The following is a 24066-nucleotide window of genomic DNA, read 5'->3' as shown; positions in this document are numbered from 1 at the left end:
TCTGATTCTCATTTTACTCTCATTAATGAAAATCCCACTAGCAATGAGCACTTGAAACCAAAGCTGCATTCCACTATCATGACATTGCACCGTCCTGCTGAGGATTCATTATGGCACTGAACAAATTGGCAGTGACATGAATTTAAAGCTCGTAGGCCAATTTAAGAGCTTAGGAGCTACTCATTTACTCAGCGCTTTTGTGTGCTTCGCTTCTCAGGGGCAATGTCGACAGGTTTGAGTTTTCGTCCAAGAACCTGGGTGATATTGCTGGTATCTGTCTGGGACACACACCCAAGGATGGAAAGAAAGTAAAGGGGGAGGCTTTCTGGCATGTGGAGGAAGTCGTCGTCACTGAGAGGGAACTGGGAAACAAGTAAGACATCTATTTACATCAAAACCAGTACATCTGTGCATTATTTTATGTACTATATGTTAGGGGTGTGCCAAAAAATCGATTCACGGGGCGGTGCGTGGCGCACTGGTTAAATCTCTCTGGTTAAATATCTCTACTATGTGCTATCAAATAAAGGCAAAAAAGCCAAAAAAATATACTTAAAAAAAAAAAAAAAAAAAATCGATTCACATAAGAATCACAAATCTCATTTAATACCATTCAAAATCGATATAAAATGTCCCAAAATCGATTTGAAAAAATTAAAAAATGAAACAAATCTGCTGGCTGTCAGCCTCCATTTCCTTGGAATTTAAAAGGCAGCATGTTTAACGGCACTATTTTTTTTAAATAAAGAGACACTTTTAATTTTGTTACTTAAGTAATATGTGATATTGCTTTTATGCAACAGGTTCAACAATTCCATCTAAGCATGGATAAATGTTTAAAACTCAATAAATGTGAAAAAGACACTTTAGTCATTCTGTCTTGCAAAGCAGACTGGAGGATCCTTTGCACACCGATAGACTGAAGCAGAAATCATTGTGAATCAAATCGTTTTGAATCGAAAATCGATTTTGAATTGAATCGTAGCCCCAAAAATCAGAATCTAATCTAATCGTGAGATAGTAAAAGACCCCTACTATCTACTATATGTCTCATTCTCCTCTGTTTCCTCACCTCCAGGTACTTCTTCAGCTGCAACGGCCTCATCCCTCTCTCTCCAAAGAGGGACGGTTTCTTGACCTTCGAGTGCACAAAGACGATCGAGAGCTTCGCCAGCAAAGCTCGAAGCCTGGTGCCCGTCAAGTACGAGATCATCGTCATCACGGGCGACGAGAAGGGAGCGGGCACCGACGCCAACGTTTTCATCACCGTCTACGGCACCAACGGAGACTCGGGCCGCCGGCAGCTGCGGCAGAAGTTTCGCAACCTTTTCGAACGCGAGCGGACGGACCGTTTCCTGCTGGAGATGCTGGACATGGGAGAGCTGCAGAAGGTCCGGGTGGAGCACGATAACTCCGGGCTGAGCCCCAGCTGGCTGCTGGACCGCGTGGAGGTCACCAACACGGCCAACGGCGTCACCACCATCTTCCTCTGTGGGAAGTGGCTGGACACTAAGAAGGCCGACGGGAAGATCAACAGAGTCATCTACCCCAAATACTAAAAAAAAAAAAAAAAAAATCTCTAAATCTCTAAAGGTCCACCCTCATGTTGAAAAGTAATGACCAAAGAGAGAGTTTTACTTCTCAGGAACTGAGACTTGATTTTTACATGGATGATTTTTTTTTAAAATTATTATATAGTTCGAAGTTTAATACTACCTGAGAAAACAGCCTGCAATGAAATACTGAGACAATATTGTCTTTAGTCAGGAAAATGAAAGTGCCATTCTTTTTAAATTTCATGTCAGGGATAGTTTGCTCAGCTGCTTTGTTATAAAGGAGGTTTTATAAAAGATTAAACTCTTTTGTAACGCTCGGACTCCTCGACTCAGTGATGGCTCTTTACATTTATTTAAAAAACAACGCTGATTCTTATTTTTTACAGCAGCAGTGAATCAAATATCTAAACTCACACAGTGATTCAGCTCTCTACAAAACCTTTTACGGTCTTTCGGCACGTTGCACGGGCTACTCCATTGTTTTAGTTCAGTCTCACAGTTGTTATCAAACCATCACAGCAGGAAGCTGCTTCCAGTGGAGAAGCTCTGATAAACTCGCTGCACACTATCGGCTCAGCAGCAGATATTCAGTAATTATAAATCTGTAACAGTAATTATATGTCAGCATTGTGTTTACCTCAACCTCTGGACCCTCATTAGATGAAAATCAATAACTGCAGCTTAAACAATCCACATTTTTTGGCCACTTGGGAAAGATTGGGAAACATTTGTAAACACAGCACTGACATATCATCACCATCTGAGTTTATTTAACAGACTTAATAAGCAGCTGCTTATTTACACATTTAGTAATTATAGTCCAACTTCACCATTCTCTCTCTTTGCTTGGTTTTGGAGCTGAAATATTTTTTTCTTTTTAGCCGTTAAAGCTGGAGCAGTGAACCAGAACAGTCAAATTATTGGCTGGAAAACCAAAATCATTTACTGAAGGTTTCTGTGAGGAACTGAAGGGAGTATGAATTTATAAAAATGCACATAAATTGATGCCAATACAACAAGAATATTTCCTCCTGATCTGAGACTACATTTTGATCTAATAACAGGCTCTTAAGGATCAAAGGGTCAAACTCTTTTCATATCTTAGGGGGGAAAAAGTCGAGATCATTAAAGTTGAAAGAAAAATCTAAAAGTCCAAAACAAGTCTATTTTATCCAATTTATTACAAAAAGAGCACATACAAAAGGATAATATACAAGCCATGAAATAAAATTCAAATTAAAAAAACCAAAACAGAACAGTTTGGGTTTAGCAATGCAAGTTTTGAAATCATTATCATTATTATTAGTAGTAATAATAAATAAAGTACAAAATTCCACCAAATGTGAATCTAACATTTACCCATAATATGCTCATCCATTTCTTCATCAACACACTCATCACCATTAATGCGCTATTGCTTTAATATTAATGATAAATAGTTCTATTTTCAGATAAAATATCCTATATTGAAAAACATTGCGCAGTCACAGCTAAACAGCAGATTTTCATACAAGGATGGCGGCAGCCCTTTCACTGGCACTTTTTGGGATTTTCTCTTCAGTTTTGTTTTTCAGATTCAAGCAGCAACAAAATTAATATTTTTTTTTTTCTGTTATATTCTTTGTATATATTTTCACCATATACTATTAAACCATTGAGACTATATTGAAACCTGAGAAAACATGCATTTTTAGAAAAAGGTTGTGCTTTAAAATCCTTGCCTTCCTTATAGACTGTAAAAGGAAACGGAGGATAGATTCTGAGAGGAGGGATGGACGGTAAAACAAAACAGCGACGAAAAGAAGAAGTGGAGAGAATAGGAGATAGAAGATAAACAGAACAGAGACATGAAGTAAAGGAAGAGTTATATTTGTAAAGCCCACAGTGAAACATGCCTCCTTGTAGTCAGAACTATTTCCACAGTATGTGATGCTTCACTTCTACAAACCGACACCTGTTTTGGAAAGTTTGACTTTTTTCTTTTCTTTTTTTTTTTTTTTGTTGAGGAAAATGGCTTTTGTCAACTCCTGTCAAATATTTTCTCAGCTCCTTCATCATGACCCATCCTTTTTCTTTTTTTTTTGTTAATTATGCAACCAATAAGGCATGGTGGCTTCATGGATTGATTGTTACGTATTAATGGTGTCAGTAATATGGAAATATCTCCTAACACTTAAAGCGAGGCACTTGTTATGCTTAAGTCTACAAACTATTCTGTAAAAAGAACTGAAGAGAAACACCAGAGACGAAACTCAAAAGAGAGATACAAAGAGTTAAAGCGAAGGAACATGCTTCACAGATGATCATTATTAAGACCCATAGTGCATTGTGAGAAGCAGAGCATTTAAAAAACAAGAAAAAACAAAAGCCAGAGTTCATAGTGATAATATTAAGTTATCTAAACTACCATTTTTTTGCCAGTGAGAGGGTTCCCATATTTTAACAAGTGAGTGCAAAACAAAAAAAAAAGAAAAAGAAAGAAAGAAAGAAATCACAAACTAAAACCAATTCACTTCATTGCAGTTTGTCCACTACATCACAGCATGGGGGATCAGAGAAATTGCATTGAATGGAATGTAACCAAGATCCACAGCACCACATGAGATAGATAGATAGATAGATAGATAGATAGATAGATAGATAGATAGATAGATAGATAGATAGATAGATAGATAGATAGATAGATAGATAGATAGATAGATAGATAGATAGATAGATAGATAGATAGATAGATAGATAGATAGATAGATAGATAGAGAAAGAGAGAGACGAAGAGCGGGCTCAGTAGCTCAGCCTTGGACAGTAAACATCGCACAGCCAGCTTGTGGAGATCAAACAGCAGGGCTAATTTTTTTTTTCTTTAACTTTTTAGTGTTTCAAAAAGTACAACTGCATGCAAAGCATTCCCATTTAAAACAATGCAAAAATGAGGTAATAGTTTTTTTTCATAGCATTTTTGTGTTATTTCTAAATAAATAAATTATGATTCAGTCGCTCCCAAAAAACTATACAAAATTAAATACATACCCACAATATCTACAGTTAGTAATAAATTATGATTGTTAAATACTTAAGGCATCTCAACTGACAACACCCTGTGTAAACTATGAAAACTTCATCACGGATGACTCCACTACAGAGGAGGCAGTGTCAACACTGGCAGTGCACAAGACAGGGGGGAGAAGGGGTCCTTGTTGATTGATCCTCGGCCCCTCGAGGCTGAAGGAGACCCCGAGGGGGCCAAGTACTTATCCTTTACTATCACAGTGCATAGGACAGTGAGGGTCCTAAAGGGGCAGCGCACATTAACGCACGGCCCTGTGGAGCTGGAGATGACGAGCCGACATGAAGGGTATAACGACCAAAAAGATTTTTTGTTTTTGCTTTAAAAAAAAAAAAAGAGGAGTGAAAATTGGTTGTTTGAACAGCCTGAATGTTTCCCTGCTGTCGTGTCATCTCGTTGTCTGTCTGTGTGCACTGTGAGAGGGAGGCTGCCTCCGTCGCACCACGTTCTACATGTTCTAGCAATACAGCATAGCAACCAGCATAGCAACCACGAGGGGAGGTCTGTCACACAAATACAACAAGATCAATACGCAAGCTCCTCTCTCTTCTCTCTCTCTGCTGAAACACTGCATGAATCTATACCTAAATATAAACCAACGCAAATGCAATACCAAGGAGGAAAAAAACCAAAAACAAAAGAGAAAAAAAAGAAGAAAACAACTCTTGTTGCTGTAACTATTGTCACATGTGCTTGTTCTTTAGGCAATAAGGTTAAACATCGAAGAGAGGATCTCATCATTGCCACCAAAGGGGGGACAGGATGAACACACACGCTACACGTCAGGGGGAGCAGCCGCTGACACCGTGCTCTTTTTTTTTTTTGTTGTTTGTTTGTTTCATTGTTAGGGTTGAGAAGATAGTCACAGCTCAGATTAACTAAGTCATGCACGGCCATCTCAGTACCTTTTTAACAGCCAAGTCCAAGACGATGAAACATGCATTTTTTTTTAGTACACACTGTTCTGCCACGGGCCCCGCGCCAGATGAGGATGCAGGTACAAGTGGGGGGGGATGGGGGGGCAGGCAGCGAAAATCTTCCTCCCACCTCTCCCTCTGCAGTGCATTAGGTTTTAGTTTCCTTTTTTTTTCATCCCTTTATTTTTTCTTATTTTTTGGCTTTGTGTTGTATAAGCACTCCAGTGGCCACACTATTAATCTACACTGAGTCTAAGTGTTGCCTGAAACCCTTTAAACACACTCACATTTGCACTTTTTCAACACACACAGCCACACACACACGCACATACACCTTTGTTAGACACATTCTTGAAGTCACACACAGCAGGGCAGAGCACACACACATGAACCTGCACGTCAGGTTCAAGCTACTGTGACAAAATGCATTTTGGTAAAAAAAAAAAAAAGAGAAAAAAAACAAACAAACCAAAAAATAAAAACACTTTCTACCTATTGTTAAATTTTAAACACACAACGACTCGGATCGCTGGGCTCGGTTTTGTCTGCGGCAGCGAAACAGAGACCTACTCACGATCGACACCAACCCAACATAAATGTACAACTTGTATTGCAAAATGTCAAAGCTGCATGATAGAATTAAAACATCAGCTAATAGCCGGTGCTGCCGCCTCCCCTTCCAACCGAGGAGGCGACGACGCCGCACCAGATATCACTTGTTGGTTACTGCTACTCTACTACGACCACAAATGATCTTTAGGTAAACATGGCATCAGAGCATTTAGTTTCTGTTAAGCTTTCTTATGTGGCAGAAGATTGGTTTTTGATTGATTGGAGTGTGTTTGGAAAGACAGAAGTGTAAGATAGATAGATAGATAGATAGATAGAGAGATAGAGAGATAGAGAGAGAGAAAGTAGCCAGCTCAGCTCAGTGTGGGGTTATTATGTGTTTTCCACTCTCAGGACATTAAGTCATGGCTTTAAGGACATGCTACACAGCCCAGGGCTACCTACAGTACAACACCACAACAGCAACAACACCCCACTTTATGACCAGCAAGCTACAAGTAAACCCTGTGTACATGAGTATGTATGTGTGTGTGTTTGTGTGTTTGTGTGTGTGTGTGTGTGTGTGTTTGCGTGTCTTTTGCTTCCAGAGGGATGTGCTTCTATATAAAGAGAGTCCCTTGCGGCCTCTCGTGCAGTTAGTTATCCTGGCTTGGCTCAGTAAAGCGTGAGTCAGAAGGGTGGTGATGTCACATGAAGTCTGGAGACATTTGGCAAAGCACCCAACGGGAGGGGGGGAGAGAGAGAGGGAGGAAGAGGAAGAGGGAGAGAGGGAGAGAGAGAGAGGGCCGGGGTGGAAGAAAAAGCAGGAACCACACAAGGGTGATTGACAAGGAGAGTGTGAAGGGAGGAGAGGAGAGGAGAGGAAGGGGAGAGGAGAGGGGGGGGCTGAATCTCATCAGCTGTCAGGGTTCAGCTGTGTTTCGATGTCAACTCGACAGATTGGACACTTCCTGCTGGTGGCCAGCCATTGGTCCACGCAGCCCTGGTGGAATAGGTGCATGCAGGGCAGTCTCCTGGAGGACAGAGAGAGAGAAGAGAGAGAGAGAGAGAGACAGAAGAGAGACACACGGGGTCAATGTTGATTCACATTGGCAGCGAGCACGAGTGTCCCCGTGCAAACGCTGTACTGGCTCGCAAGCAACTTCTGAAACCTGCAGGGAGTTAATTTGGTTCATTCAGGCATGTAGAGACAACTTCTGTCGAGTCGTGAATCCTACACTCCCTCTCAGACAGCTGAGACTCCGTATGCTGTAAACTGACTCTCTGTCGTCCTCATCTTAGGGCACAGGGGTCTCCTTCGTCTCCTCAAACCTCCCTCCCTTTACCCTCAACTTGGTTTTCAATGCATGTCAAAGTCTGTGTCCTTCCAAACATGTTTATCCACTTAGAGAATGAGATGAGAAGATTCATACCAATCTTACACTGCAAAAACTCAAAATCTTATTTCTTGTCAAAATGTCTCATTTCTAGTCCAAACTAATCACCTAAAATAGAACTTGTTTTTGGATCATTTCCATTTGTTTCAAACATATTTTCATTTGAAATAAGTAGAAAAATCTGCCAGTGAAAGCAATATTTTTGTGCTTTTAATAAGAAAGAAAAACTTGCCCCACTATCAGATTTTTCTACTTATTCCAAGTAAAAATATGCTTGAAAGAAGTAAAAAGTGTCTAAAAACAAGCTACTTTTTAATGTGATGAGTCTTATTTTAAGTATAATGAGATTTGTTTTGACTAGAAATGACATTTTGACTAGAAATAAGACAAATATTCTTGGTAAGATTTTGAGTTTTTGCAGTGTATTTGTGTGGTAAATTTGAACTAGCTCTGTTCATGCTGGCTTCACTGGTAGACCTTACTAGTCGACTGTCGAGCTCTGGATTGTTTCCATATCAATGAAGACTGCTCCTCATCTGTATATTCTGGTTAGAATAAACACACCCGACCATCAAATTCAAAATGTTCCTCCATCTCTTCAACATCCAGACATAATTATTCTACTTCTTCCACTTTCTGCACCGATGCCGACTGGGCATGCGTTCGACAGTCGACTAGTAAGGTCTACCAAGGAAGCTAGCATGAACAGAGCTACGTGACAAAAAACACACATATAGCACTGCTCACACAGTTTATGCACAGTCAGTGTTGTGTGGCGAGGCACTGGTGGATGTTGCAAAGCACGTGTAGTGATATTTTGAGCATAATAGAGGCCAAAGTCACGGGTTTAAAGTTCTGCCCCCATTACTTCACTGTTTAACTGCAGTGTAACGCAGCTAGCAGGATGAGGGCTAGGTCCTGGCTGCACAGATTTTTCTCAGGTCTTTTCCTATGGTCACACTCGGGGACCTAGAGCTGTAGAGCGTTATTTAGAAAATTACCGGACCTCTCCTTTAATGTGTTGGTCAGGTAGGCCTACCGGTTAGTATCTGGATTTTGATGCCATTTAACCAGCACTTCCTGGATTTGTGCTAAACTAAGCTAGTAGGCTGGTGTCAATACTACCACATTATGTTGAATTTATACTTTACTTAACTTCTAATAATCTACTTTGCTATAACTGTGCTGTGCTGTGTGAACTTTCTTTGATGAAAGGTGACGTTTCAGAGCAGGAAGAGTCAGATTCTGCTTCCCTCAGCGGTTTCTCACCTGACGTCCTCTCCGTCCTCCAGCATGGACAAACAGATGGTACATTTCTCATCCACGTCTGTTTCCTCCTCCTCCCCGATCTTCAGCTGCAGGGGCTTCCTCTGTTCGCAGGTCAGATTACACACAGAGACAAAAGATGAGGCCATTGAACCCCAGTGTCAATACATTCAATAGTTTATAGTGTGTCAAGAGTTATTAACATCCTGTCATGGCTTTTATCGGCCCTCACCTTCTTGTATTTGTGCGGGAAGGTGAATCTCTCTATAGTTGTCTGGACAGCTCCTCTACTGACACTCCCCAACCGGTCTTCCAGCTGCAACAGCTCCTGGAGGCAATATAAAAAGGAATGAAATAAAATCCCATACAACAGCTATGGACTAAATGGACGTTGATTTGTCTGCTGTTTTTTCTCAGCTCAAGAATGAACTTTGAACCTCAGTTTGAGTCCTTTTGAGTTTAGAGAAAGAATTTAAATTTAAACAGATCTACATTTTTTAGAGCAGCTACTGAAATGAACATGAGATTATTTGAAAGACATAATAGTATACAGTATAAAGTAGCAGTGGTTAAGGTAGGATGTGAGTGTCTAAAGTTTAGGTCCGTGGGAAAATATGTAAAAATGTTTCTGGAGATATATTTACCTCGTAACTCTCTCTCACAGCCGTGGCATGCCTTGATGGATTCAGACTTTGCAGTGCCAACAGGTGCAGCTGGGGGTACGGGTAGTTTCTGATTTCATGCACAACCTAGCAAAAGAAAAAAAAAGTTCTTCATATTACAGCACAGCAGCTCACCATCCTGCAGCTAAATGTTGTTTCTCCTCCATTTCTTTGTGTGCATTGTTAAGCAAGTAAACACATGTTCCAGACGGAGGGTGACGCAATCATGAAAAACAGATTCCTACAAGACTTTATAGTGATTACGGCGGCAAAGGTTGGTTATGTGATATTTGTGTAAAAGCTATAGGGAAACTCTAATTTTACACATTAAAGGGATAGTTCAACATTTTGGCAAATTGGCCCATTGCCATAATCCCTATAGTTTTAGCAGTATAGGTTCGTTACCTTTAAATGTCAGTGCAAGCTATTTTTAGATCGGCGGAGCAGAGCCGCAGAGCAGAGCTACACTACAGAGGCTAATGGGATTTCTTGGTTTCCCTCATCAAACTCAAACATCAAATACACAATCCAACAACTCCAAAACGCTCTCGTGGACAAGTTGTGACCTGCACATTCACCACGCTATGAGATAATAACAGAAAGTTGTTTTCGAGGCAAATCAGAGACTGCTTGCCGAAAAACTGCCCCCGACGGGAACACGCATCAGCAGTTTTGCATGAATTTACCTCGAAAACAACTCCATCTCGTAACATTTGTATTGTGTATATTTGATGAGGGAAACCAAGAAATCCCATTAGCCTCCGTAGCGTAGCTCTGAGCAGCTCGCAACTCTGCTCCACCGTTCTAAAAATAGCTTGCACTGGCAATTAAAGGTAACAAACCTACTCCCAAAACTATAGGGATTATGGCAATGGGCCAATGTGCCAAAATGTTGAACTATCCCTTTAAAGTTAATAATAATTTGTGCAAGGCTGTTTAAAGCCTTTTGTTTCCCCTTAGCATTTGTACTTCATTACATTTCACCTTTATTTATTCAGGGAAGGTCAATTGAGAGCGAGCTCTCTTTTTCACAACACAAATATACAAATACAATCAAACAATTACTGCAGAACATTTGATAGTAAGTTCTTAAAGCTACCAAGAGAAATACGTTTATCAAGTTTCAGACTAGAGGTTGCATTGTGGGTTACCAGGATATCTATTGAAAGAACTAACATGGTAGTAAAATTCACAATAAAGAATAGCTGCAGCATCTGTGATGAACATACCACTTGTGCAGATGACGTGTTCCTGGGGAAGTGGTGCATTCGAGGGGAGGCTAGGTAATGCTGATAGTGCTGTGGAAGCTGCTGGAGCTGGTACTGGTGGTGAGGGAGGCCGGCATCTACGCTGAGATCCCTGCGGGCGGACAGACAGGCAGTTAAATCAACATTGTCACCCATGCTAGGGCAATGTGACAGACGGGCAGATGGGTGCAGAGATGAAAGCGCTGGGATAATTTCTCCACCCCGCAGGACTCTCGTTAATCTCCAGCAGTGACTCACCAGTCGGTGCCTTCGGCCAGGTACCGCGGCTGCTGTGTCATTGGCTGGGGAACGTGGAGGGGAGGGGAGTACTCGTAGCCTGAACGCAGTCGGTGAGGGTTCAGGGGAATACGCTCCTGGGTTCTTCTGCAATAAGACAGTGATGTTTAACTTTGTATTATGTGCACTGTAGTGTATATACCTTTATGCAGTGTTGGGAAGATTACTATTAAGTTACCCTCTTGAAAATATAATACTAGTGTAATTATTTCAATTATTTCTCAAAAGTAATGAAACTAATTGCATTTGATTACATTTTTGATTACTTATCTTAACTTTGAATAAATGCTCTCAACTGCTGCTAACCATTTTAACATGTTAAGACCTGATTGTTAACCCTTTCAGCAGTATAGACAACATAAAGTCAGACAATATACTGTAATAACAGACTCCACAAGATCATCATCATCATCTTAACATATCTGCAAAACTTTAACAGCAGTCAAAGTAATTTAGACAAATGCAATCAGTGTTTGCTCCCTATTAAACTTAAAATAGAACTGTGAACACCTTTGCTTGGTGTCAAAGAATAAAAATCATAACACACATTTGTGTCTAAATGCAGTTGGGTTAAAGACAGTAAGTGTTTGCCTCCCATCATATTTGACGCTATACAGTAGGTTCGGGTCAAGACAAATAAAGAAAAATAGTGAAGAATATAATGCATCTAGACTTTCACAACCAGAGAGAGCCAATCAGAAGTGTCAGCATCCAACTTGCGGCTTTGGAAGAAAAACTATTTGATAAATCTGAATTTTTGCAGCGATCTCCAAAATTGTAATCATGGAAATTTCCAAAAGCAAATGTAATTTAAAGCAGAAGTAAGCGATCCGGTCGTTTTGGCTAACTTCTTGTCAGCCGATGGAGTTAGCAGTCCCCGCCCTCGTCCCTACGTCACCACATTCAGGCGCATCCCTTGGCTGCACACACAGAGAGGACCGCCCCTTTATGCCGTTCTCTCTCCTCATTGGATAAAGGTTGTAGGATACAAGGAAAGTTTTCTCCTCGGCTTACAGCAGAGCAGAGTGACTGACAGACCCGTGTTTCGGACCCAACACTCTATATAAGTGATTGCCGTCAGAAGATATAACCATATATGACTTATATTAACACAAAACATTCTGCTTACTTCTGCTTTAATTACACATTTTCCCCCAGGAATGTAACGGATTACAATTATGTAAATTTTGTAATCAAATTACGTAACGCTGTTGCATGTAATTCTTTACTCCCCAACCCTGCCTGTATGTGTGTATGGTTGTGGTTTCTACCTGGAGTGCGGGAGGATCCTGCGGTGCTGCGCTTCGAGAAGCTGCTGCTGGATGAGGTATTGCTGGTGTAAGGCCTGAGGTAGGAATGGAGGCCCCGGCACATCCTGGAACTGAGGGTGTGCAGGCAGGGCAGTGAGGGGCGGATGGTGTGCCGGGGGCAGGTGGGTGGCCAGGCCCGTCTGAGGGGGCTGGCTGGCGTGTCCTAGAGGGAACTCGGCTGAGATGGGCGCCTGGGGAGCGCCCAGGTGAAAGTGTCGGCAGGAGGTAGCATGGCTGTTATGATGCCTGGTGAAGTGTGCTCCTACAGGAAATAAATGCAAGCGATCAGACTCATTAAAACCGGATAGTGTACTGTGATTACTCCCAAAGACGGACACCACAGAGACCCAGAGCCCTAGACACACCAGTGACAAACAGGGATGGACAGAGTACTCAACCCCAGTACTTGAGTAAGAGTACAAATACTACTGGTCAAAATTTACTCCGTTACAAGTAAAAGTAGCTCAGTCGACATGTTACTCCAGTAAGAGTAAAAGAGCACTTGCTTTTAAAGGCACTTAAGTATCCAAAAGTAGGCCTACATGCTTTTAAATTTACTTTAAGTAAAAGTAAGAGTAAATTTCTTATTTTTCACATCAATGAATTACTATATTTTTTTCTAAATGAATTTAAGGACCTTTTAACTCTTGTTTCTGAGAATTAACTCTTTGAAACCACCTGCACTGATGTGCTGCTTTTAGGGGTTAGGGTTTCCTTCTTTGACAAACACAGCTTGTGTTCAATAGTAGGCTATTTTAGAAGGAAAAAAAAGAGCAGACCTGAGAGTAACGAGTACTTTTCAGCCTTCCTAGAAATCAACTTGAGTAAAAGTAAAAATATTTGTCTCGGAAATGTAATCAAGTTAGAGTATTAAGTACCAAAGAAATCTAATACTCAAGTAAATTTACTCCGTTACTGTCCACCACTAATGACAAACACATACTCACACAGAAATGTGGCCTTTCTGGCTCCCCCTCTCTCTCTCTCTCACACACAACAAGTAGGCTACATTTAAAAACATTTAACAACAGATGACATTGGGAGAACATAATAATAGGGAGATTTGACACAGGAAAAGACATGACAAGACAGACAAAACAGCAGATGGATGACACAAACAGTGAGACCCCCGTGGAGCACAATCTAAACCCACAGACAGATTGCACCCAGTGGCCTGCCTGTCCACTTGCCATAGTATAGCCAGCGGGGAGGATGGATGGATCTTCACTAACAGCCCGGGGAGTTTCCGAGGAGGATCTACAGCAGCGAGGGGTTGTCTGTGCTCCATCATCACTCAGTCAATTGAATAGATTTAGGTTTTGTATTGTGGTTGTTGTTTTTTTTGTTTTTTTAAAGGAGCACGGTAGATTTTCTCATTAAAAATCTGATGATAGTCAGGCACCACAGCAACAGAGGTGGGCTCAAAAGATTATCTGCCTCCATCTATTCTCTACCCTCCCCCCACCCCATCCCACCCCTCCCATTAGAGGTGGACGAGACATTGGGAGAGATATTGTGTGGTAGTCAAACTGAATCACCTCCGTATTGACTTGCACAAAACAATCAATACAAATTACTGAGCTCACAATAAAGGAGGGCTGGGCGAAGGGCGAGGTGGTGGCAAACCATTACTACTTCGGGTTCCCATTACAACCCACTGGGCGTTTGGAGCAGGAGGCAGACAGCAGGGAGTGGATGATGGGACTCTTTATAGAGCATATTGGATTTCTTTGTATGGCTTTAAAAATATATATTATCCCCCTTCTTGTTATTTGTTATCTTATCTGCTGTTGTGTCTACAGTTTCAAGCAGAATCACACAGATTAGTTCTGGACTTGACTTGCTAAACAGTAATATGGAGTGACACCCTATGTCTAATATGAGCAAGTGGGAGGATTTAGCTATTAGTTAATGGTTTGTGATATATTTAGCATTCGCTGCCAAATGTAATTAACAGATGATGGTTCACTGACTTGAGATGTAATTTTACAAATTATCGTCTGTATCATTTTTCAGTCAGTTTAAACTCAGGATCTCTTCAAAATGTGAATTGTAAATATTGATTTTAACGTAAAGAAATAGTTTGTCAAGTAAGAAAATAGATGTATGTATTGTGATACAACTCTCAGGTGGTTTATCCTTTAAAATGCAAGTCAGCAGCTGGTTAGCTTAGCTTAGCTCAGCACAAAGGCTCAAAACAGTGGGAAACAGCCAGAGTAGCTTTGTATAGCAGTTACAAAACTCATAAAAACCAAAGTGAATGGCTTTTGTCCAAATTAAACAACATTACATTTAATTCAGTGAGCTTCAGAGCTCCTGCTAGGTGTAGTTAAATGTAATGTTAGCTGTTTCCTCCTGTCTTCACGCTCTGTGCTTGACCTAGCTAACCAGTTGCTCTCCACATGATGGCAAATAAATGGTCTGTCCCAAAATGTCAAACTATTTCTTTGACTATTACTAACATGACGTAGCGTATTTGCATGTCACTGTTGTTTTTTTTTTTTGCTTCATTGCATGTAGCCTCTGGACATGGACAGCCAGTGAACCTTGAGAGCCATGAGCAGGCTGAAAACATTTGGCTGAGGAAGTAGAGCAGAAATGGCAGACCGGTGGTTCGGTTTTTTGGTAAAAGGGGCAAGGGCTGCTGCCTGCATGTCACTTTTGTATAAAGCCTGTGACCTGGTAAGACTGGAGTCCGGCGTGTGAAGCTCAAGAGTAAAATGTCTGATTATTTGTCTCTGGGCCTCTCTTCTACTAGCATCAACATTAATATTTGACATATTGCAGAGCAGCTGCCAGCAGCGTTATACTCTGTCTCAGCTTCGACTTTGACTTACAGACATAAAATGCCCGATTGGTGCAGAACAGAATAGAGCAGACCCCCACCCATCCACACAAACACACACACATGCATGCACACACACACACGCACACATACTCCCATCCACCTCTTCCCACTCCTCCTCACCCCTAAGCTGCTGCTGCTGCTGCACAGAGGCAGCAGCCCCTCCCCCACGGTGTGGCTGCAGCATGGTGTCCCTGTGTGAGTGACAGCCCATAAGCACCGCCCACCAGCGACTGCAGCAGTCTGACATTAAACCCATCTCTCTCTCTTTCTCTCTCCATCCCCCCCACCTCACCCCTTCCTCGCCCCCCTGCTGTCATCACTGCAGCTTTGCAATCACACCTCCTTTCTAACGTAATCCTGTCTCCTGCCTAGTCCGGTGGTCTTCCATCATGTATCTGAGCCATGTATTATGCGGTTTTTTTCATCATCATCATCATCACCACACCAGCTCTTATTGCTGATTTGCAGACTCACAATTTACAGAGTGCATGGGCCTAAGGAGAGAAATAAACCTCTTGCGCTGTACAGTCGGGGCTGAAAATGTGCATACAGATTTGCTCGAGACGGCTCATGCATGCACGCTGCTCACTGACCTTGATTCTCTGTACATGGGTCAAATAAGGACAAGGGTGTGTACACACAGTGGAAGACAAAACATCTGATGTTAATGCGGTCTGTGCCAGTGCAGCTACTGTGTTTTAAACATATAGCCAGCCATCATGTTATTATAAAAGTCTGTTGCTGCTGTAGCAGGTGGCAATAGCTGCCAAAGCACATATGGCTATTTCACGGACACACCTTATGCGTGCACATAAATAACTCTCCACTATTTCTGACATTGTGAACAGATGTAGGGCTCAAGTGGCTCGAGTCCTACACGTTAAAACTCCTTGAATTGCTGAATCTATATTTAAAGTTTGCAGCTAAATACCCCCAAAATTGATGACACCAGAGCCGGTGCTACGTGTTGTGACCGACTGCCCTACTTCTAAACTTTTCAGAGAAGAAGCTTTACATAATAAACTTTACATTTAAAAAAAATAGAGCTAAGAAACCTTGTAAAAATTTTGCAAGCTAGTCAACCTATAGTGCAATAATATTATCATCTTTTACTAACAAACTTAATGTCAGCATTTTCATTTCATGGAGGACGCCCTGCAATAAAGAATCAAAAGATTTATCTGCACAGTGAAACATTGGGTTTTGTTACGCTGTTGTCAGAAGTTACAAACATGCCAGTGGATGACTAAAGGAATTTAATCTGACAAATGAAAACTCCCTGTTTGCTGCTTTTGAATGTATAAATGTGCCAAGGTCTTTTGTGCTACTTATCAGCAAAATAACCGAACGAAAAGAGCCCAATGGTTTCAACATGACACAGAGACACAGATATAAAACCTTCATACATAGAAAAAAAAGTCACAATTTTGTGTTTGAACCAAGCTGATTTTTCTCATTTTGCTTCACATTTGAAGACTCTTCCAAGGAATAGTTGGATAATTTAGGAAAAATCCTATCTGATTTGATTTGAGGTGAACATATAGTTGTCTGCTGGTCGACCCTTAAGGTGTATTAGGCCGTTTTAGGCAATGCTATAAATCAAACACAACAGGTTTAACATGATTTTTGCATCAGCATGTTGGAAGTACCTTAATTTTTTTTGTTCTTTTCATTTTGAATCAATTGGCTAATTCATTCCTCTCTGGTTGTTTTAAAAAACTGTTTCTCAATCGAAAACTGACGACAGTACATCACAACATACATCGATATGCCAAAAGAAAATTAGATATATACCATGATAGCGGAGTTTATCCATATCGCCCAATGTGGTTCCAATGTTAACTCAACACCAATGAACACCAATGAGTGGATGTGAGGGAGGCTGTGTTTCGTTTTATAAACAATAGTGTATGGAATAGGAGGAAATGACAGCGTGTAACATTAAATACCAATGCCGGTGTGTTTCACTATAAACATGCTTCTTTTTTCTTTTTAAATGGAGAGAAAATTTGGTTGCCCCTACTCCAAACTAAGCAGAGCTGCAACTTGAAGAAACTCTGTCAAAGACAGCTGAGAAATGAGAGCACATATAGAGTGAGGGGACCGTCTCAGTGACAGCACAGTGTGGAGGGAGGAGGGGAGGAACACATGGAAATCAGCAAAAAGCACACTGAAGGTTAGGAAGAAAACTACAGTCTTTATTGGAAAATATTAGGATGTGTGGCACTGTGTAATAATAGTAATAATAAGAGTAATAAGTCCTACAGAACAATTATAACATGCAAATTAAGACCAAAGGCAAGGCCCGACCATGCTCTCTGTAGGGTTAACAGAACAGAAGCAGCATCCAATGAGTAGATGTGTATGCTTATAGCACATTTCAGTACAGCAGGGACATCTCTACACAAAGATTACATTGGAATCTGCTGTTCAATGTGGAAAAACAAAAGTATAAAATGACCATGCATTAGGATCTAATACAAGAACATAAGGTAGAAAAAACCACAACCAAAGAATAAAAAGACATTTTGAATCTAAAAAGGAGTTTCTACAGCAGTGCAGGATATACACATCCCTGTAAAATGGATAGCATTCTGGAGGTGTCTGAGGAAAAGTCTCTGAGAGAGAGAGAGGGGGGCTGTGAATGATACGGGGTGTGTTGGGGGGGGAGGCGGGGGTAGATTTTCAAAATGGCAAGATGAGTTAGACCTGAGTCTCGCCAATTTATTGTGACTGACAAAATCAATTCAGCTTGCAGGAACAAAGGCTTTCACACATGGATAGGATTATGACCAGCCGTTTGGATGCCACTATAGCAGGTGCAGTGGACCATCAAAGGTGAAAATAACATCACACAAATTACTGTGATTTCACAAGTGCAGGGGGGCGGAGGGGGGGTGGGTGTATTGGCCAATTGGCAAATGTTAGGATAACGGGATTACTGGTCAACAGTGATTTAGAGAAGGTGATCATACGAAAGCCGAGTACAATGCACCTTTGCAAATATAAGGGAGGATGGAGACAATATTCAATAGAGTTCGATCAAGCCTGGCTGTAATCGAATCAGGGGGGGTGTGGGGGGGAGGTATCAAAATGTATCCACTTTACAGAAATTTACAGCAGAATGTAGTCTATCCACACTGAATGGGAGAATCACAATGACAGTCTGTAGTAAAGTCTAATGCTACAAAATGGGTTATTCACTAAAGAGCAACATGACAGGTATAAATAAAGACAAACTGTTTTCTCTACAGAAGGTGTTATTCTTTAGTCTGTTACACAGAAGGATACGGTATGAGTGGGAACTCGGTTTTAATGCCAATGTCGTCTTCAGATGGAAAGAGGAAATGAGGAAGAAGGGGTTCACAATACAGCTAGATGCAGAGAACAGGCAGAGGCTACGGCAGACAGCAGCAGATGATCGTTAGCTACACAATGGAGGGGGACAAAGGTCTGAGAAATGCGGAATGTAGAGCCAGCCTCGATACTATGGAACAGGAAAAAAGAACACAAATAAAAGCACAATGAAATCATTGGTGCTACTGCATGTAGTTTTAACAATGCACGTCAAATTATTATTATTAATATTATTATTAATAGTACTATTATTATTACATAATCAACACAGATAGCCTACTGCAATGGAGGATGATGTTATTGTTAACTGTGCCCAATTGAACAGATGTGATTATTTATTCGCCTCAATGCTGTTCACGTTCAAGTGATGTGCAGGGTTGCGTTTGTCTGTTTGTTTGTTTGTCGCTTTTCATCGGATGAAAACATCTTTTGTTTTTTAGGTTTGGTTCTTTTTTCTTTTTTTTTTCTCACAGCCCATTTATTTATTTACAGTAGGTCGTCCTAATCTGAGGTATTTGAGCTATACAGCTGAATCAGGATGTGATCATTCGCCTTTATGCTGTTCACATTCAAGTGATTTGCTGGTTGCGTTTGTTTGTTTGTCTGTTTTTGTGTCGCTTTTCGTCGGATTAAAACCTGTTTTATTCTTTGTTCTAAGGTTTGGTGCTTTAAAAAAAAATGTCCACATTTTTTTTTCCTTTTTCTTTTACAGCCCATCTATTTGTTTACAGTAGGTCCTCCTAATGAGGTATCTGAGCTAATACAGCTAATATTATTACACTGCCTGAGTCAAATGGGGGGGGGGTTTGGGGGGAGGGGGGAAGGGGGGGGGGGGGGGCGTTAATTGGATATCAAGTGATAATAAAAGTGAGCGCAGAAATGGATGCCAGTTGTTGCCACACAAAGGGGCAAACAGCAGCCCCCTTGTCATGTTGTTGTCAGCTGCCTGCATTGCAAATACAAGACAAATCCAGACAAGAGTTGTGGAGATTATAGTCATCCTCATTATTATCTATTACACGGATATATAACCTAACCTACACGAGCAGCTGGTATCGTTTTTAGTTAGTGTAATGTAATGTAACTAGCTCCGGTTGCAGCAGCAGCACGTAAACACGCCGCAGTGGAGGACGGGGCAGACAGGACCGCGTTATAGCCACCGCCACCGCCGCCGCCGCTCAGGATGAAAAAAAAAGAGGGGGCGAAAAAGCAAGCGGGGCTGCCATTTGACAGCTGCGGTGATTTGGTTTTGGTGCTGCGAACAACACAACAGGCCCCTGAAACATAAACCTAACACACACTACTACTACTAGTACTACCGTATATCCGTGGCTGCCGCTGCTCCCCCTCGGTCGGAGAAGATTAAATGCCTCGGTTCAGCCAGTCAGTCAGTCAGTCAGTCACCGTTACCACGTTTTCAACTTGGTTGCTAAGAATACTGGCACGGCACGCGACGCTACGGTTAGGTTCGGTTATGAGGTTCGAAATTCGAATCGACAAGCTAACGTTAACGTAACTGTCGCTAATATCGTTGTGCTCGCTTTTTGCTTTGCTAGCAGGTGTCAGCTGTTTACATCGTTTAGATTAGAGGAGAAGACATTTAAAAAAAAGAGAGAGGAAAAAAAAGGAAGAGACGCGGTGAAATTTTGTTTTGGGTTAGGATAGAAATCAAATAAAATGAAAATAGTAGTTAAAAATAAAACATACAGCTAGTCATACCTCTATTTCTAACTGAGCCGAAGACGGGGAGAACCAGATATCCAACATGTACTAACACCATCCTGGGTCCTTCTTCTCCTGCTTCTTTGTTGTGTGGGCAGCCAGCAGCCAGAGACAGATGGTCCATGGAAATGATCCCCTCCCCTCCAGTAAGTTAGTCCCCCCCCCCCCTCTCTCTCTCCCTCTCTATCTACCTCCCTCCCTCCCTTTGCTGCACATTCAAACCGGACAGGCTGCGCTGCTTGCACACGCACACCCCGGACGACCAATCACCGGACCCCTCCGAGCAGGACCCTCCGGCTCTGGAAGCCAGCCCCGCCAATGGGATGAGCGCCGGGGCGGGAATGTCTGTCTGTCTGCCCCCCCTCCTCCATGGCAGAATGAATCCTCCTCCTCCTCCTCCACCTCCTTCTGCTGCTCCACAACCAACCAACCAACCAACCAGGCCGGATAAGATACTTACCGTAGTTAGTTAGTGCTGCTGGACCTCTCTGCTTCTCCTTCCAAGTAAACATGACACCCTCATACTGTTTACTCAGCTCTGGCATGTAGCCTACGTGTCATAAAGAGGAGCTAGGTAGGTCACTTTGAAATGACAATTAGCTAAATCTCTGTATCACAGAAGTGGATATAAACACATAGCCTACAATCTTATCATAATCTGACATTAGGGGTCATGAACACTGATAGCAATCCCAATATTATAATTTTTTTCCCCACTTAAACCTTCATTCACACAAGATTATAGCCTACAAAAAAAACACAAGATAAACATAGACATGTAGGCTCGCCCTAACAAAAGTAGGCTACCCTATTCATTCATCATTCAGTCCAAGTTCTCCTTTTTAGATATAGCCAATCCATGTCATCAGTTTTTTTTATCTAGTTGTGCTTCATTAAATCTCAAGTTTTCCATTTTGTTCATTTCTTCGGTGATTGTTAGATATATTGGTCAATGGTCCTTTATTGTGGTTCAAGGCCTACTGTCCCACGGTTCCTTGTAATAGTTTTTATAGGGCCTATATAAGCTGCTAACAGTAGCCTAGGTAGCCTATTTTAACAAGATCTACTGCTCCCTTTTACACATACCTCCATGGAGCTGCCATACAACTCGTAGGGCTCTTATATCCTAATACTTAGTGTAACAGTCCCTTTATAAGTTCCCAAAACACTGTTATTTTCTGACATTTCCGAAATATATGTAACATTCACATACAGTATGACCCACACTCTCTCCCATGTGTCTGATGTTGGTTTCACTACTCAAATGACCATAATCATCTTCTCCATTTCCCATTTTCTCATATATCTAGTTGAATGCTTGTCATAGAGATTTAAGGCATACCGTAGTATGATGCCAAAATTATGAAATCATGCTGTTTTCATTATAGGCTTTGTTTATGTAAAACTAACAGCATTAAAACATGATAACATGCACGCTGACTTTGCTGCATGGATTTTACTTGGACACCTGATGGAACTGACTAACAAAATTAGTCCCACCTTTGTTTTTTTCCCTGCTATAAAATGTCAAAAATAGCTGCAGTGAAAAGGGCCAGTAGAAGAGATAAAGTTTTAATGTGCTGCTGCAACAAAGCCGACAGGGTGGCCAGGAGAAAATGAAGTAAAAGCAGTTGATGTGTGGGATCTTTGACCTTCTGAACAGGTACTGAAATAATTACTGCCACAGGGCTAATGGTCTGAGCTTTGAAATAGCACATGGCCGAGCCCAAGGCCACGCTGTCTCCAGCTCTCTGAGGGAGACCACGGCCTTGTCGTCGCCGCCTTTTTCTTGTCCTCGCAACACACTGACCATGACTAGGATCCGTACCCCATGCAGCCTCCCCATCCGCCAGCTTGGTCTGTGTCAAAGAGCCATATTGCATGAGACACACACAACCCAGACCAAGCCAACCATCGGCCTAAGTTTGTGGACTGTTGAGCCTGCTGCCAGTCTCCTGTCTCCGGAGAGAGACAGTGGTTGGGTCCAAACTCTTCGTCCACATGGCCCTGACTGGGATTCAAACCCCAGCCTCCCCATCCAAAGTCAAAACCATTACCCACTGCCCTATCCAGCTGTATGTGTTGAGCCCTCAGGTCCACCATACTATATTAACTTACATGACATAGCCTACTTTATTATTAGGAACATGTGGGATGTTTGTGGTGTTTATCACTTTCTGTACTGTCAAAGCCCAACACACGCACACACAAATGCACACAGACAGGTTGACAGCTCCGTCATGTCAGTGTTCAGAGAGAGAGATGATCGTGTGTCTGTCTGATTAGCGCTGTCTGTGAAATGTGTGACTGATGATGTTAAGGTCGTGGGTTTGATTCCCCCATTTCTGCAAGGAATCTTTTTGAATTTATGTGCTTCACCCATCTAGCTACATTGAAAGCTTGCTTGCATTGTAATGCATTTATGTAAACAGTCCACTATTAAAGTACTTTATTTAAACTGTGGAAATGGTTATTCTTCATCCATAATACTTTTACTATGGATATTTTCGGTACATTTTGCTGATAATACTTCTACTTGAATTTTATTCAAGTAAAGTCCAGGCCATGCTCGTAAAAGAGAATTTTTTATCTCAAGCAATTTGCCTGGTAAAATAAAGGTTAAATAAGTAAAATAAAGGTTAAATAAAAGTTTTGTGTGAAGGAATTTAACATGTAAAGGACCTGAATGTTTCTTCCATTGTCTTCAATTCATACACCTCTGTCCCAGTTAGACTAGTTTTGACAGCTAAGCTACAAAGAGAAATCCTTTAAGAAACTGGACATCTGAGATGTTTAGAGGAAAAATACAAATTGGATTAAATTGAATAAAAGTTTAAGCTTGTTCTTCTTCACTTAGCGACTCAGTGGGTTATTTGTCACAGCCAGGACCCCTCTCTGAGAAGGGACTAACAGACAGTGATTAGGGAAACACAGCTGAATAATCCATCTTGCAGATCATTAAGTAATATTTATTCCTCATCATAATTCCTTTGAAAAAACAACTGCTTCCTAAACATATGTTGTGCCACTTTTCCTGCACAGCAGACATGCCGAAGACTGTGTCTATGTCCTGAAAACCTTCTCTGCCTTTCGTCTTAAGCCTGAAGGGTGAAGGAACAGATGGGCATGGGGAGGCTGAGGGGGTCACAAAACTCAAAGTCCCATATGTCCCCGTCTTCCAGTTCCCACCATCTAATACTTTGAGCCTGCTGAGCCACACAAAGAGCCTTTCACAATGGTTTACTATCAGTGCAGGTCAAACTACGGCAATCAGTCCCCTTTATTCCCCAAATAACACACTTCTGATCTTTAATTCAGTCACATTTACACTGTCATTGCATATCAGTATGAGAACAGTGCGAACTCCTTTTTCTATATTAAACCTTACTAAAAAAATGAATTTCTATTCAGTCGTCACATTGACTTCTGCCTCAAAGCAATGTCAAGTATTTCATATCTTAAAGACTGCAACCAATAATTATTTCTTTTAATTTGCAGTTGATTTCTGAGTGTTCGCTCAACTAAATGTCAAAAATAAAAAAATAGTGGGAGTGTGAAGAAAACACTTATCACAACTTCCCAGAGCCCAAGATGACATTACATTAAATGTCTCATTTGTTTGACTCAAAGTCCAAAATAAAAATATATTCAGTTCACAATGAAAGAAAAACAGATCTTCTTACTATTCCTTTGTTTGTTTGCTTGAAAAGGTTACTCGATGCAGATTATTTTCTTGTGGATTGACTACTTGACTACTTCTTTTCAGACCTTTTTTTTGCAATTAACAGGCAGAGTTAAAGAAAAGTAGTTTCATCGTACATTATTTTGGTGTAAAGCCCTGTCTACATTTAACCGCACACTGGTGCAACTCTTT

At 41.3% G+C, this 24066-nt stretch overlaps 3 protein-coding genes across 4 annotated transcripts in view; 2 read left to right on the top strand and 1 right to left on the bottom strand.

The window, feature by feature from the left end:
- The window catches only part of loxhd1a (lipoxygenase homology PLAT domains 1a), a gene marked incomplete at both ends in the record, with an annotated part of 32008 nt that extends 30449 nt beyond the window's left edge, over nt 1-1559 (top strand). Inside the window, 2 exon segments of the mRNA XM_083984076.1 lie at nt 218-373; nt 1079-1559. Coding sequence (XP_083840202.1) covers nt 218-373; nt 1079-1559 — 637 coding nt within the window.
- The window catches only part of atp5fa1 (ATP synthase F1 subunit alpha), a 126723-nt gene that overhangs the window by 79915 nt on the left and 22742 nt on the right, over nt 1-24066 (top strand). The window lies entirely within an intron of this gene.
- Nucleotides 2784-20314, bottom strand: ark2ca (arkadia (RNF111) C-terminal like ring finger ubiquitin ligase 2Ca). Of its 2 annotated transcripts, none has more exons than XM_083983512.1 (8): nt 20190-20314; nt 12227-12527; nt 10917-11042; nt 10641-10770; nt 9394-9498; nt 8982-9077; nt 8753-8853; nt 2784-7120 (listed from the first exon to the last, which is right to left on the bottom strand). In XM_083983512.1, the coding sequence occupies exons 1-8, from the start codon at nt 20248-20250 to the stop codon at nt 7003-7005; spliced, it is 1038 nt and encodes a 345-aa protein (XP_083839638.1). In that variant the 5' UTR covers nt 20251-20314; the 3' UTR covers nt 2784-7002. The 2 variants fall into 2 exon arrangements, with proteins under 2 accessions (XP_083839638.1, XP_083839639.1); XM_083983513.1 differs by having other exon boundaries at nt 8982-9074.

Source organism: Trachurus trachurus (genome assembly GCF_905171665.1).
Source record: "Trachurus trachurus genome assembly, chromosome: 12".
NCBI lineage: Eukaryota > Metazoa > Chordata > Actinopteri > Carangiformes > Carangidae > Trachurus > Trachurus trachurus.
Note: the sequence above shows the minus strand (reverse complement) of the source record. Positions and strands in the feature narration are given on the sequence as shown.

Bases quoted from the DNA above. Each gene is read 5' to 3' on its own strand.
- ark2ca (XM_083983512.1), bottom strand. From the start codon at position 20,250: ATGGTGTTAGTACATGTTGGATATCTGGTTCTCCCCGTCTTCGGCTCA. The intron at 12,528-20,189 runs GTATGACTAGCT...TATTTCCTGTAG, and splicing joins CGGCTCAGTTAGAAATAGAG to GAGCACACTTCACCAGGCAT. The intron at 11,043-12,226 runs GTAGAAACCACA...GTCTTATTGCAG, and splicing joins AGGATCCTCCCGCACTCCAG to AAGAACCCAGGAGCGTATTC.